The sequence below is a fragment of the Rutilus rutilus genome (genome assembly GCF_951802725.1).
Source record: "Rutilus rutilus genome assembly, chromosome: 10".
NCBI lineage: Eukaryota > Metazoa > Chordata > Actinopteri > Cypriniformes > Leuciscidae > Rutilus > Rutilus rutilus.
Genome location: NC_140215.1, coordinates 29,057,472 through 29,072,549, shown reverse-complemented (window position 1 = coordinate 29,072,549; position 15,078 = coordinate 29,057,472). Strand labels below are relative to the sequence as shown.

At 37.8% G+C, this 15,078-nt stretch overlaps 1 protein-coding gene across 1 annotated transcript in view; it reads right to left on the bottom strand.

Annotated features, from left to right (window-relative positions):
* Positions 1 to 15,078, bottom strand: part of vwa8 (von Willebrand factor A domain containing 8) — a 121,524-nt gene that overhangs the window by 52,568 nt on the left and 53,878 nt on the right. The window contains exons 26-37 of the mRNA XM_084421225.1: positions 14,822 to 14,973; positions 12,178 to 12,286; positions 11,946 to 12,084; positions 11,632 to 11,819; positions 8,909 to 9,031; positions 8,709 to 8,773; positions 7,055 to 7,180; positions 6,789 to 6,898; positions 4,808 to 4,962; positions 3,674 to 3,866; positions 3,500 to 3,581; positions 2,592 to 2,796 (exon numbers count right to left, since the gene is read on the bottom strand). Coding sequence (XP_084277351.1) covers positions 2,592 to 2,796; positions 3,500 to 3,581; positions 3,674 to 3,866; positions 4,808 to 4,962; positions 6,789 to 6,898; positions 7,055 to 7,180; positions 8,709 to 8,773; positions 8,909 to 9,031; positions 11,632 to 11,819; positions 11,946 to 12,084; positions 12,178 to 12,286; positions 14,822 to 14,973 — 1,647 coding nt within the window. The remainder of the gene's footprint in view (positions 1 to 2,591; positions 2,797 to 3,499; positions 3,582 to 3,673; positions 3,867 to 4,807; positions 4,963 to 6,788; positions 6,899 to 7,054; positions 7,181 to 8,708; positions 8,774 to 8,908; positions 9,032 to 11,631; positions 11,820 to 11,945; positions 12,085 to 12,177; positions 12,287 to 14,821; positions 14,974 to 15,078) is intronic.

Below are 15,078 nucleotides of genomic sequence, written 5' to 3'. Positions count from 1 at the left end.
CTATTCCTTTAAAGTCTGTTTAGTCTGTTCACAGTAAATTAAAGTGGCCGACTCTATCAGAAATCCCACTTAATTTTCCCACAGAACCGAACAGAATTTGTTTTCCCATACAGGTGGGCAGGACCTGCTCTGTTGACTGTACAGTATGTACGGGGCAAGAAGCAGCGTGATGGAGAGAATGTGTGTGTTTGTGATGTGAAGACTGAGGTGGGGTGAAGGGTGGATCTAAGACTCTGAGACGGTTAAGGAAAACCCCAGACCAACAGCAAGATAACACAGTCTTGAGCTTCATGATAAACCCTTATGGCTTTTCTTTCCTTTGTTTGTAAACTATATATCTCCCTCTTTCAGTGGGGCAACCGAGGGCAAACCAGTGAGGACTCTCACATGAGCGATATTCAACTGAACAAACTCACACACGCCATTCAAAGAGCTGCAAAGAAAGGTCAAGATCGTGACCATTTGGGCAAATATTTGATGTAAAAATAAGGAGGCTCAAAGAGAGCCAGTGTGAGAGAAAGAGTCTGACGGTTAAGAGTCTCTTTGTGTACCTGTGTGGAAGAACAGGAAGTGTGTGAACTTTCAGACAAACACTCCACACAGACCCATCAAACGCATACCAAACTGGTCAATATTAAGATTTTGATATTTAGGACACATTCAGCCAAGCCAGTGTGGGGGAAAGTTACTTTAATGCATTGCAATATTGCGTTACTCCCTAAAAAAGTAACTAATTGTGTTTTTATGAAAAAGTAATGCGTTATGTCACTTTTGTATTAGTTAAGGCCCTTTCACACCAAAAGTGAAACAAATAAACCTCAGGCTGAAGGAAATGCAAATTCACGACGGCACAACACAAACCTGACCATGAAAAGAAATTTCAACACTCTTACAAAAAACAACAAGAAAAACAATGTTAATTGGATCATCGAAGGTCAGCAGCAAAGACATAATAAAGTGAGATTACATACATAAAGTATATTTGAGTTTTTTAACATTTTAATTATTGCCGTTTTGCGTAATACTCTAAAACATTTCACAGTTTTTATTCATTTATAAGGAAATCTGAATCTGTTTTTGTGCAAATGAGATGTGTAAATGTCTGCTCACATTTAGTCTAGAACTACAATAACATCATGTTTCACACAGCGCACACAACACCTCTACACAGGAGAGGAGTCAGTCAATAAATGGGAAAACAAAGTAACTTGCGTTACTTATTTGAAAAAGTTACTCAGATATTTAGTTTAAAAGTAATGTGTCACTTAGTTATTTGAAAAAAAGTAATCGGATTACATAACTCACGTTACTTGTAATGTGTTACACTGCAGCCCACAATGTTTTTAGAGTGACACAGATGCATTTAAATGATGGAGTGAATCTGCTAAATGGTGTTTCTGTGTATATTGAATCCAGCAGTTATTTTAGAAGCACTTTCGAAGACATTTTTGAGTCTTACTGGTATAAACAACATCCAAGGACGGCAACAGATTAAGCTGTTTGGTGCTATTTTTGATGGGGGGAAAAAAGGAGACCACAGACATATTAATGTCTGGTCATTTTTAGTAACCCTCAGTCAACAGATGTGTCATGTAGAACAACCAATGAACAAACAGTGTTTACCAAACCAATGTTGTCATATATATTTTGCATCTTATTTATGATATGTCCAACTGTGAATGATAGAAATAGACTATACTTCAGGTCAGTTCTCTCCATAGTGTGTCCTTATCTCCTCTGACTGGATGTATTTACTCCACTGTCTATAAAGACTATCTGTGTGTCACACAGCGGAGCATTGGAGCTCTGCCATGAAGGAGCCTTCCACTGAAAATTCTCCAAATTAGCAGAACAGCAAAATAACCTAACAGTTAAAGTGGAGAGAACAAACTGCAACATAAAATAAACAAAAATACTACAATAAAAGCAGAACCCGCATATAAATATCTCATCAAGCAAAAACGTTGAGTTATGTGCATCAAGATGTATAGTCCGATGAAAAGCAAAAACATAAAATGGATAATTTTGGATATAAAATGAATATCTTCTTAATATCTTATTTCACAATGCTAATTTTTTTTTCTTTTTGTTTAGCAATTTTACATCCTTATAAAAATAAGTAAAGGAAATGTCTTATCCAAGTTCACCACCATGTGGTAAGAGAGAAAACTGCACATTTTAAACTGCCAAAGCCCAAAATGTTTGGGACTAATAAGAGAGTTCAGAAATCAAAGTGCAATTCCTGCAGCAAATGAGGCATCAAAACGAAAGCAAGACAAAAAAGACAAAAACTAAACAAAACACAAAGCAAAACAAGACAAAAAACTGTAAACAGAAAGAAAAAACAAACAAACAAACAAAACAACAAACAAAAACATCCTGAATTGACTTCAAACAGGTTTTTTTCAAACAAAACAAAATATATATAAAAAATATGGACATACCACAGCAATAAAATATGTCACAATGCAACAGTCTTCATGCTCCTAAAATAGACTGCATTACTGACAAAAAAAAAAAAATTCTTGGGGTGAAATATGACCAGACATGCTCTTTCTAATGTTTTGTGAGATTCTCCCTAAAGGTCCTACCTGGATTGGCCTGCCATCCTCTGATCCGATCATGTTCCTCCACTCCAGCAGAGAGCGCTGCAGGTTGTCGAGGCCGGTTTCCCAGACTCTAACGTAGCCTCCCATGTCTACAGTCACCACCCCGCCAGAGCCCAGAGGAGCCATCACCACATCTGTGTCTGAGATCTTTGAGATCCACACAGTGTAAGGAGACACCGAGCTGCTCCTGAACACATCAGCATGATAGACACTGATCACAACCACTGGAAGACTCGCCATTCCCTTACACAGGCTTTCATGAAGCTAAATGTAAGCTTTTTTAAAGACATTGTAAGACAACAAAAATAAAAGTCATCAGGATCACCATATTAGGGCTATAATGCAGGAGGTCCTTGAGGTCCACTTTCCTGCAGAATTTAACTCCATCCTTGATCAAACTCAACTGCCTGTAACTTTCTAGTGATCCTGAAGACATTGATTAGCTTGTTCAGGTCTGTTTGATAAGGGTTGGAGCAAAACTCTGCAGGACAGTGGACCTCGAGGGCCAGAGTTGAGAACCTTGAGGCCAATGATCTGCTGCAGAGGGCAAAATTAGGTAATCAGGTAAAAAAAAAAGCTTAATGCAATTTGCATTACATAATTCCCTATATTGCTATATAGACTGCTTCTGGTTTCACTGTGAGGAAATAATTTATGCAAAAACATTCAATACTACTTAAAACATAATAAGATAATAACATAAATGACGTTAATACCATTACATCATTTAACATTTACATTTGGGAAAGGTTTTGATTTAAAGAAATTCTAAATTCATACTTAATAATATGCATTGCATATGCAAACTCTGTCACATTAATGTGCCCAGCGTCTAATCAGCTGAACAGAAGAGGGAGCTACAGTTTCATGAAAGGAGTCTTACTCTGTACCTTGGGACTGGAATGTATTTGAGCTTCTTAGAGTTCAGGTCTGTCACTTCCAGGTAAGCAGCCGCCATGGGCGGTGTGACATCTGTTGGTGAAGCCAATACCATCAGTATCATGAGTAAAAATTGCATTTCTATTTTTATATGATATGTGCATTTGAAGGTGTCAATGCTTTACCTTTAGGGTAGACCTCAGTCAGTGGGACTTGTGTAGGAGGCAGCGCTCGTACCACTTGATTGGCATCTAACAGACAGACACAGTTCGCCCTCTTTGCGGGCCCTGTTCGCTTATTTGACCCAAAAAACATATCAGGCCCTCGACCCTCAGTTATGGGCGAAGATCTCTTAAAGCTGTACACCTCGTTTGGGGACTGTGGAAACACAATACAAAACAGGTTATATAGGAGTCAATGTCACATACGACTATCCATGATAATGAAAAGTAAAGTTATATATATATATATATATATATATATATATATATATACACACACACACATATTTAATGATTGATTAAATGATCAAAATATGAGGAACATTTTATATATATATATATATATATATATTTTTTTTTTCATCTTTTAAATATGAAGGAAGAATAAAACACAATTTGTTTTAGGTATTTATCTGACAAAATTATTTGACAAAAAAGGCAAACTACAGTTACAGGTTTTATTTTACTATGCAAAAAAAAAAAAAAAAGGATAGAAAAACAAAAAGCTCAGGAAAAAACCTACACTTACTACAACAATTAATATTGTGTTTGTTCAAATGTTTAATAACATTTAAATAAAGAGAGAAGACATCACTTTTGGCCACTGTATTATTATTATTATTATAAGAGAATCATGAATATTATATGAATATCACTGTCAGAAAATAACATATGCAAAAATATTAGGTGACATATAAGATAATAATAATGTAAATTATGTTAATACCATTACATTTAAGACATCTGGCTCAATTTTAAGGCACAATTAAAAATGGAAAATTCTACATTAATATGCATTGCCAAAAAATAAATGCAAAATGATCAGTCACAAACTAATTAATAAGGTTTTCTTTTCAAGAAAAATATTTGTTTTTGATTTTTTTTATCAAAACAGCTGCATCATCCAATTATGCCCTCCCATCCCCCCCAAAATATAAAAATGAATATCTTCTTTTATAATGGACAGGTTTTCAATTTCTGAATTAACGAATTTTGAATAAATAGATAAAAATTAATTTAAAAAAAGTGTATCATGTCATTGATCTATAGAATCCAGCTGTGTATTTTACTACAGGGTATGTCATAATTGTCACCCACCATGAGATCTGGGAATCCCACAATAACATTAGCATAGGTGTTGGTGTCACAGAGGATGCGGTTGGGAGAGGCGATCTTCTGCCCCAGGGCAGTGCTGAGGTTCTCATTGGGCAGCTGCTCACTCGACACCTCCTGAGGGGCTGTGCTTTCCATCCCTGAAGCAAAAAGACAGTCAGATCATCACTCTAAAATGACTTCCCATAGAGATGATAATGTGTCCTCGCCACTAAACCCATAAAAGGCTTCAGAGCATTTCTACCATGACTCTACATTTGTCACATCTTTATACCCCAGTTTAATTGGTCATTATTCAGACCTTCTAGAGACATTCTGTCACTCTTGATTTGATTAAGACCCCAATCCTGCTGATGGGAACGTTTGATGTCATCAAAAACATTTTTCAGAGCAAACGCTGAAGCGTGTCTGATACTTTAGTTGTCCGATGCCCACTAAGTACAGGCATTACTCTATCTTTATGACAGAGACATTCATCTCAATAACTCACACTATGAGTTATTAAGCGTCTTTCTGCTCTTCACGCTCCAGAAAATGATACGTTGCTGAAGGAGGAATGACTAGGGGCAGTTCATCAGAAGATAGAGCTGTTTTCATGCCTTATAAACGATTAATTTCACCAGCTATTTTAGGCCTTCAAAAACAAACTGGCATTACTTTCTATCAAATGAGGCGTGCAGGACTCACTGGCGTCATCCATCAGACCCCGAGAGCTTCAGCTCTCCTCGAAATGCAGTTGGATACGTGACTCTGCTTTCAAATTAGCCAAGCCAGGAATACTAAATAATAGGGGTGTAACAATATATAGTAGGCGTGTAACGATACCCTCATGTCACGATTCGATACATATCACGATACTGATATTATTGTGATACTCCAAGACATATGATAAAAGGTTGACAAAAAATGTACTGTTGATTCAAATGCTAAATTTGGTTTTGGATTGGGGCTGTAAATGAATAGGCATGGAAACCCAATGCACGGGACAATGGTGACACCAGAATAAAAATATTCATGATTCTGAAGCTGAAAATACAGAATTATTTTAGACGAATATGCTTATTCACAAGATATATTTAAAATCATTTTCACACAAATATTCCCCCATTGCATTATTATACATTAATGCCATTTGAGTGAAATAAGGTCTGTGGTGAACATAACACGACTAAACTTGGGCGTTTTGCTCTAAATGACACACACCCATATCGAAATTGCTAATTTTAAAGCTATGTTTATAAAAAACAAAACAAAAATAAATAAAATAGGCGTCTAATAAGTAAATAGATACGAATATTTGGGGTGTGAGTGTGTGCAGTTTACGTTGTAGAACAAAACGTCCAAGTTTCGTCACGTTATGTTCACCATAGACCTTATTTTACGCAAATTGACAATCTCAAGGGATCCACTGGCGAATTAGTCCTCCAGGTTTTGCATCCCTGCAGCTCTCTATGGTAGTTTAAAGGTGTTTACCAGCCGGAGATAACTTTGGCAAGCTGTTTCAAACTCCAGAAACAAACTTTTGTTTCAGCCTGATTTTGTTCGTAATGACATCACACCAATTCGTTCTTTAATTTAGCTTGAAGTACATCGGGGCCTTAACAAATTAACATTAGCATTAACAAATAACACTAATCAATAAACTAAGTAAAAATGTGCCCACTTGGAGTAAACATGTAGAGTGCAATGAGCACAAATGAGTAAATAGATCATCTGTGTGAGAACGCATTTCCGATGCAAGCCATTATATGACACCGAGTTTGTTCATGTGCTGAAGTCTCGAATCTGACTTGTCAGATTCCCTGAGGCTTCATGTCAATCAAAGCATATGTGAAACAGACGCATTTGCCAAAGCGAGACAGATGGTGACTGACAAGTGTTAAGGGCTCTCAGTGGCCCTGATTGGACGCAACTGGAGTCACTTCTGATTGGGCGTTCTGGCTAACAAGCAATACGAGTTGTTCACCTGAGCTGGTGCCAAAGCCAGTGCTAACAGCGTCTTCACTGATGGCGTGCAGCTGGCACACTCCCGTGTCCTCTGCGCCCATGTGCATGGGCTTCGTCAACAGGAACTTCCTGCACATGAGGGGAGCACATTTAGTTGAACGTTTAGTTGTAGAAAATGCACTTACATAACCTCTAAAAGGAGAACACCCTTTTCAAAGTCTGAGCAACTAAAATATGAAGGAATTTTGTGATTTCATTGAAGTGCAGAATGAATTTCATTGCCACCTGTCAGTCTTGCTCTCAACAAGAAGCCAGCGGTCTTCAGCCACCAGGAACACAGCCTTGAGATTGATGGGGAGGGAGATGGTGTGAACCTGACCTTCCAGCACATCAACAACATCCAGCTGATTCCTGTCCAAGTAGAGCAGAGTGTAAATCAGTAGACCATGCCTGAACAGGACACCAGAGCTCTGTTTCAAAACCTACAGCTTATAGAAAAACTATGTGTTATGAGCTTTGATTATACATATGACTCTCTCTGTTCCACCTATGTTTTTGGTGTTTTTTAAAGCGGGGCTCAGTAGTTTCGGGATTTCTTCGCTGTATTCTCGCTTTTTGCTCGCAGGTGTCTCTCTAGAGCTCCCCCCACAGCTTCGGAATAGATATTTGACAACACTGTTGTAAAAACTCGTTGGCGATTCTCAGACACCAGAGGCTAGTAGATCAACGACATCAAAGCAGATGGGACATTCTTTAAAACGTCTTCTTCATTCGGGTTCGAACAGCGTGAGGGAGCGCAATAATGACAGCATTTTAGCAGATTTCTTTTGGCCGTAAAGCAATTGTTTACATCGCGAGACCTGACATCACGCGATACTTCCTGACGCGGCGGCCGGCGGCCCGCCGGCTCAAAGTTGCAAGTGCGGATTTTCCGCTCACGGGCACCAGGGGGGTGCGAAACGACCACCATTCAACCCGAAATAAGTAGTATAACCATTCCAATGACTCCGAAGCTGTTCAGTTAAGGTAAAAAAGTTACTTAGTTCACCTTTAATGTATTATAAAGCTACAAAACAGATTTTATTACTTTAGTAGATTGGTATATCAACATTATATCAGTTAATGTAAATTTAAGACCCATGGCAGTTGCCTAGGGTGCAAAATGACGGGGACGCCGCACGAGAGGCAGGCCCGGTTCTACAGGGGTGCTAAGAACCCTCAAACTAAAAAACAAGAGCACCCCCTCAGTTGAAACTGTAATAATATCATATTAGCGAAACTGATTTGACATTTACTCCAGTGCGTATTTGTGTTTGCGCTCCGGAGAGTGTCAAAGGGTTTCTATTTACAATGTGTTTTTGCAGCGTTTACCTATGAAACCAATCACAGACATGTTTGTTGATCTCTTGAATGCAATGACCAATAAGTGAACAGAGTTCTGCACGCTCAAGAATCCTCTCATTATAACACAGGAAGTGTAGACATGGTGTAAATAAGAGATTCATTGTGTGTAGAGTAGACAACTTAATTGATTATGAGACTTTGAGCACTCTATATAAGCAACGACTCATAAAAATGGCGCTTCTCACATGAAGCACACAGCAACATGCTAACGAGTGCCACAACACTGACAGCACAAAAATGTTGCTTAATTTTCATTAGATTCATACTTTTTTTAATCAGAATTCTCTCTTTTTCACACTTCGTCGGACATCTTAGACATATTTATGCTGAAGTGCACTCTGGGATTGATTTTTCCACAACAGAAATATGCGGTGCTGTCTTACAATTTGGCCAAAAATGGTCCGAAGTGTGAATAATCATACTGCTCTAATAAATGAGCTGTTTAGCTTTGTAAAATGCTGTCTACATAGACAGCTCACAAGGTTTCAGAATAAAGCGTAAGGGTCACACGTAAGATTGAGGGAGAATAGCCTACCCATTTTCTTTGTAGAAGAGAAGCCAGTTCTTGTGGGCAAACTCCTTGCACATTTTGTATCCGGGCTAATGACAACAATACAAAAGTTGAAAATAATTGTTAAGATAATTTTACACTACCTGACGTGACACTAGCTGTAACACTAATAAAAGGTATTAGGCCCCCTATGGAGAACCACTGCTATAGACATAGATTTCCACCTGACTCTCTTTGTTGCTCCACCAGTTTGAAGTCTTGCGTTGTGGTTCCTCCTGCTTGTCCTGAGACAGGACCAGTCTCCTCACAGCACCAGTAACCAGGTCCACATGCAGAACTGTGTTGCCCTACAAAAAGGAGACAAGAATGCTCACAAATTGTAGTTCAATTTCAAAAACGAGGTCATATAATTTCATTTTATTCCCTAAGGTACACTGATATCGGTAGGTTAATGTCAAGGTTTTGCACCAAAACAGCTATAATTTAGTTTTCCGCAACAATTTTCCAGCCTCTATTCGACCCTGGCCTTTTTACAACTATCCCTTTAAGAAATGTAAATGTCCTTTCAATAATATTCAACAATATTATTGATCTGCCTGTATTGACACCATTATATGAGAACTGAACTGAGCTGGACGATGACATCACTGTTTTCTCCAGAGTGGCTGTATAGATAAATGAACTAAATTAATAACTTTTTTACAACAAAAATGAACCATCACTGAACTTACTTAAGCTGGACTTTGACGCTATTTTCCTGTACAGCCGAAACGATTTTTTTTGCATTATTTTCCTATCATCACTGTAAAGCTGCTTTGAAACAATCTGTATAGTAAAAAGCGCTATATGAATAAAGGTGACTTGACTTTTCACATACAACATGAACAAGGCCAGAAATGTACTCTATGCAAGTATTGTGCCAGCCTCCTGTTACAATGCTTCTTATCTTCAGTTTTCACCTTCATAGGAAAGGTTGGAGGCCATTAATTCCTCCTCACCACTGAATCTGCAGCATAATGGCTTCCTTACGCCCTGTCTTTCATATACCGGATGCTGTCTGTGATATTAATAGAAGCCTTGCATCACTTCTGGACAGATGGTGGGTCTGGCTGAGACGGGCCGTTGTGGTCACGGGCCGCACCGTTCCATTCAGCCTTCGCGTTTTCTCCAATGACCCCTGGATGGCCTCCTGTGATGTCTGGACATCTGTATTTTTAGATTTTTATACACAAGTAATCATGTTCTCCACACCCCTTTTTTCCACAGCGAACAGGTTTCCACCAGGCTCGACTCTAATACAAACCAGCTGCGCTCTGAACGTAAATTCCAGTTTGATCTCTTTCTCTTTCTGTTTTTTTTTTTTTGGTACCTTAACATGTAAGTGAAGTAATGAGAAGGGTTATTGAATACATCAAGATACACTACATGACCAACACTGTGATCTCAGAAAACACTACAGCCATTTGTGCTTGTTAAACATTTAACTTTAAAACCATAGGCATTAATAGGGAGTCACAGCAGTTTCCACTCTTCTGGAAAGTCTTTATACAAGACTGAATGGATGTTTAATCTGTTAATAATAGAGTGCTGCAGTGATGACGTATTTTTTGTCAGCATCACCCTGGATCCCTCAACAAAAAACCAACAGGATTCTTCCATTGACTTTTGGATTATTGCAGAAAATAAAGCTCTTTGCCCAACAAATGTTTATGATTCTTACATGTTTTGTTTATAAATGAACACAATTTGTATGAATTCTGAAGCCTAAATGCAATCGCTAGAAGTAAAAAGCTAAAGGTACTGTAGGGTATGAATGAACTACACCACAATCACATGACTTTAACTTCACCACCACTATACTCTTTGAGTATAAACACAATGAGGCTTTAAAAGCAGACTAGTGAGTGGATGAGTTTACCTGTTTAGCCTGAAGAAGTTAAATGTCTCTGGTTGTCAGTAATCGCCTTTTTCAAGACATGTTAAAAAAAAGATCTTGTGTAAATCATAGACCTTATTTAAGGCATTTAACACAAAACCCATTAAAAAAAAAAACCTTGACTTCAGGACAATGGAACTAGAAGTCAAAAATGTCAACTTGTTTCTGGGTTTTAGGACTCATTCCAGCAGAACGCAGAAGCCAAACTTGAGAATTAAAAGGGGGTGTCCACATACTTTTGGACAAATTGCTTTGAACAGATACATAGAGTTTATCCATGTCAGGGTTCTGTCACTTCGCTCTGGTTTATTCTTAGTTTGGTGACACTCCTACTGTCTGTTTGCTCTTTCGTTCGCGGGATATGCTGTATGTGCAGAGCATGGTGTTCGGCTCAAAGGTGCTTGGCTAAAGGTGTAAAGGTTCTTGAGCATCATGAAAGCACATTTGATCTTCTTGAGCTCAATGTACAGTATGTGTGTGGATTACTTTTACGATGTCTTTATGACCTTTCTGATGCATCAAAGTTTTGGTTACATAAATCTCTCAGGTTCCATTAAAATGAACTAAAGTCTATTGGAAAGACATGAGGGACGGTAAATTATTTATTTTTTTGGGGCTGAACTGTCCCTTTTAGTTTGTTTTTGGAAAAGTAAACTATGATTAACATTATAAGTGGATTTATAGAAAGAAAATATCCTACAAAAACAGTAGTTTAAATTTTAACTAGGGATAAACAAAGCCTAAATATAGTGACAATAACATCCAGCAAAGTAATATGCAGGCTTCAGAGTACCTCAATAACTTATTTAAAATTCCAAATGGCATTATTGCTCAAACATCACATCTCATCATCTACGCTGAATCTTCAGCCTCGGCCTTGTTTTGATCTGTGGCCATTTACTATTTCCATCAACTATTATTAGACATGGGTTTGGTGGAAAGGATGCATCTATTGATGATCTTCTATTTTCATGTGTAGAAGGGCGAGTTACAGGTCACACACACACACACCTGTTCTTCATGGAGAACCACCTGGTCCTGCAGCGGGTTGCCCAGTGCCGCCACAGAGACAAAGGGCTGCCACACTCCACTGATGGTTCGGGGGAAGATGTCGTAGAGCTCAACGCACTGGACGGAGTCTCCTCTCTCCTTCATAGCATACAGCGATACAGGGTTACATGTTGCCGCGTAAATGGAATCTATGAGGTAAAAAAAAGATTCACTTTCAAAATAAAAGTCACAGGACTTTATCATGCCATATTAATTAGGTCAAAGGTTTGGCTTCATGAGACTAACGACATCATTGTGCTTTAGTCATGGCCTACCGTTAGCAGTGGTGACGTCACAGATGATGTTGACCTCGTTCATGGGGATTTGCCAGTGAGCCTGTTCCTCAGTGAAGCTCATCGATCTGGTCTCATGCCTTTCAGATGGATAACTCTGAACCCGCAGAAACACTGGGCCCTGAGAAAATCCACAGATGTCGAATTAGTTTCAAGGTGTAATTTGCTAACAACAACTTTGAAATATTGCAAATCAATGAAAGGTTTATGATACCTTAATGTCTATCCGATGGGACTCTGTTGGACACAGCAGCTTTCGTCGTGTATTACCGTCCCGATTGATGGCCCAGTAACCCGCCATCTTGCAGTCTGGCAATGGTAACCTAGAAACAGGGTATTTAGTAATTGTTATGACTAAAAATTCAAAGTTATTAAATTGAAATCTTACGTTATGACAACATGCAGGTCATATAAACACCTACAACTGTGTTATTTTATTGGGTTAAGCAAAACTGACTGGCACACCTATATTTTTGCAATGATTTATGAAAGTAATCAGTGTTTTTTTCCAGTGACTGACTGTGTTTACTGTATACAAGAATATAATCAAATAAATTGCACCTAAATCAGAAAATGATGTGCATGTAAATGGTCAGTTTCATTCAGCTTTTGTACATGCCCCAGAACTGAAGACAGTCTGCTGTCTCTGTAGTTAGGCACACTGTGTTCGTTGTTCATGTTCATTGACATTCAAGAAGGTTGTAGTTACACATATGGATATTGCAAAGTTACTATTCCCAGAGAAAACATTAATGCACTATTCCAGCAGGTAGGATAACATATAATTCCAATCAAGATAAAATGTTAAAATGTTTTGAGAAATGTTAAAGAAATGTATCATTTTCCTCAGCAAGGACACGTTAAATTGATCAAAAGTGACAGTAAATACATTTATAATGTCTATTTCTATCTATTTCAAATACATGATGTTATTTTGTCATAATTCACTGAAGAATCCTGAAAATAAATATCACGGTTTCCACAAAATATTAAGCAGCACAACTGTTTTCAACATTGATAATAACGTAGCGTCCATTTACACCAAGTGCAAACAGCCCGCTATGTTGGCAGAGGCTGTTAATGCTAACTCCACCCACCATTATCTGATTGAGCCAGACAAAGTTACAAAAAGCTGACAACAGAATCAGTGGCATGGAGAGTAAAGATGGTGCTGTTACCTTTTGACGCAACCAACCAGTTCGAATCTGTCTTTTACCGAAACGCATTCTCCTCCCTTTTCCCATCACATATCAGCTCAGAGTAGCATTTATTTTAAATAAAAAGTAAGTAAATATAAAAAAAATTTCGGGAAAATTAAACACAAGCAATGTCCAAATAAAGCAGCATTCATGTATGATTTTAATAAATATAATCATACACACTGAATGTGTTATTATTGCATACGCTTTTGCATACACTTGAGGTGCAAATAATATCTGCCACTATTTGTATTAAGTATAAATAGCATGTAAAGACTTTTTACACATAGTGCAAAAAATAGAGCTATTTTATCTTAGTGTAAATTACATTTAATGCTAAGTGCAAAGAAAATACTTTTTGTTACCATTTACACAGTGTAAATACTAGTATCTACTGCTATTTGCACTTAGCCGCTGCTTAATAATAAATGTTACTTGAGCAGCAAATCAGCATTTTAGAATGATTTCTGAAGGATCATGTGACACTGAGGACTGAAGACAAATTGCTGCTGAAAATGCAGCTTTGCCATAAAAAAAAAAAAATATATATATAATATTTCACAATATTACTGTACTTTTAATCAAATAAATGCACTCTTTATGAGCATGAGACCTCTTTCAAAAACTTAGAAGTATGATTCAAAAGAAAATATTTGTTTCTTCACCGTGTCATTTTCCAGTATTTTGTATAAAACATAATACACTGTGTAGACCAGATGGCAAAACACTCAAAAGCAAGTGAAATAAAGACAAATATGAGACGGAAGAAACAAATAATTTCCTTTATTAAAAGTGTATAATATACAGCACTGAGTAAATCAAATTACCTTTATGGAACGAGACTTTATTTGTTATAATAATTCGATAAAAAGGCAAATTCCAAACAGTGGAAGGGCACTGGAAGGGCGGACAGCGATGGGACATGCACACCACAGGATCGTTCCAGATAAAAGAGAAAATTATGTTTTTAAATTGCTCCCTTTGCCAAGTGTCTTCCAAACAACCACATTATGAGACCCAACTGTCATGCTCTCTCCAGATTTCCCACTTCAAGTGCTCTGTTCTTCATAGTGAACAGGGTATAGAGACGCTGACTTCCCATTGGAATTTGCCCATAAATCTTCTAAAAGAACTAACCAGACCCTGACAATAAAGTTCTCAGTTTTAGTTATTTCTGAGTCTAAGTATTTTTATTTTATTTTCACTTTTAAATATGTGAATTCATATTGTTTTGTCTATTGCACCTTCAATGAAATAAGCAGCTTATGAGTTAAATGCATCAGTTAAAGGTGAAGTTTGTAATATTTGTGACACTAGAAACAAAATTGCTGTTCATTTGAGCAGCCCGACTGGGCTGGAAACAACAACACTGGCTAAACCAATGGTGTGAGTTTTGTCAGTGCAATGCAGATGCAAACTTGATTTGAAACCAGTCATTCATGCATCATTTTGTTTAGTGTCACCGCTGTTGAAGAAAAAATTGCACACTTCACCTTTAAATGCATTTTTTCAAGTGTATGGTTTGAGGACCATGCAGAGCAGATCCTTTCTACAGGTAGTCTTATTAGTCCAGGACAGTGTGGCTGTTAGAGAACTCAATATCTGTCTATAAAACTGTATTCACGGACAATAAAGGGGCAATAGGAGCTGAGCTCTTACTCCTTGGCCAGGTGTACGCTGGTGGGTTTGGCTCCGATAGGAATGCCGTGCTTGTGCAGAGCTGTGATCAGCACCTCACGCGTGTCCTTGTTATAGGAGTCGAAGTCAAACACATTCCTCACCACGTTGGCCAATCCCTCATCCGGAAATTTCTGGAAAAAGAGAAGAAGAAGGTAAGCCACAAGACAAAAGCGTTTAGTTTTAATGCATTTTAAGAGCACTTTGATTTTACGTTATCAATCATTGAGAGATTGATA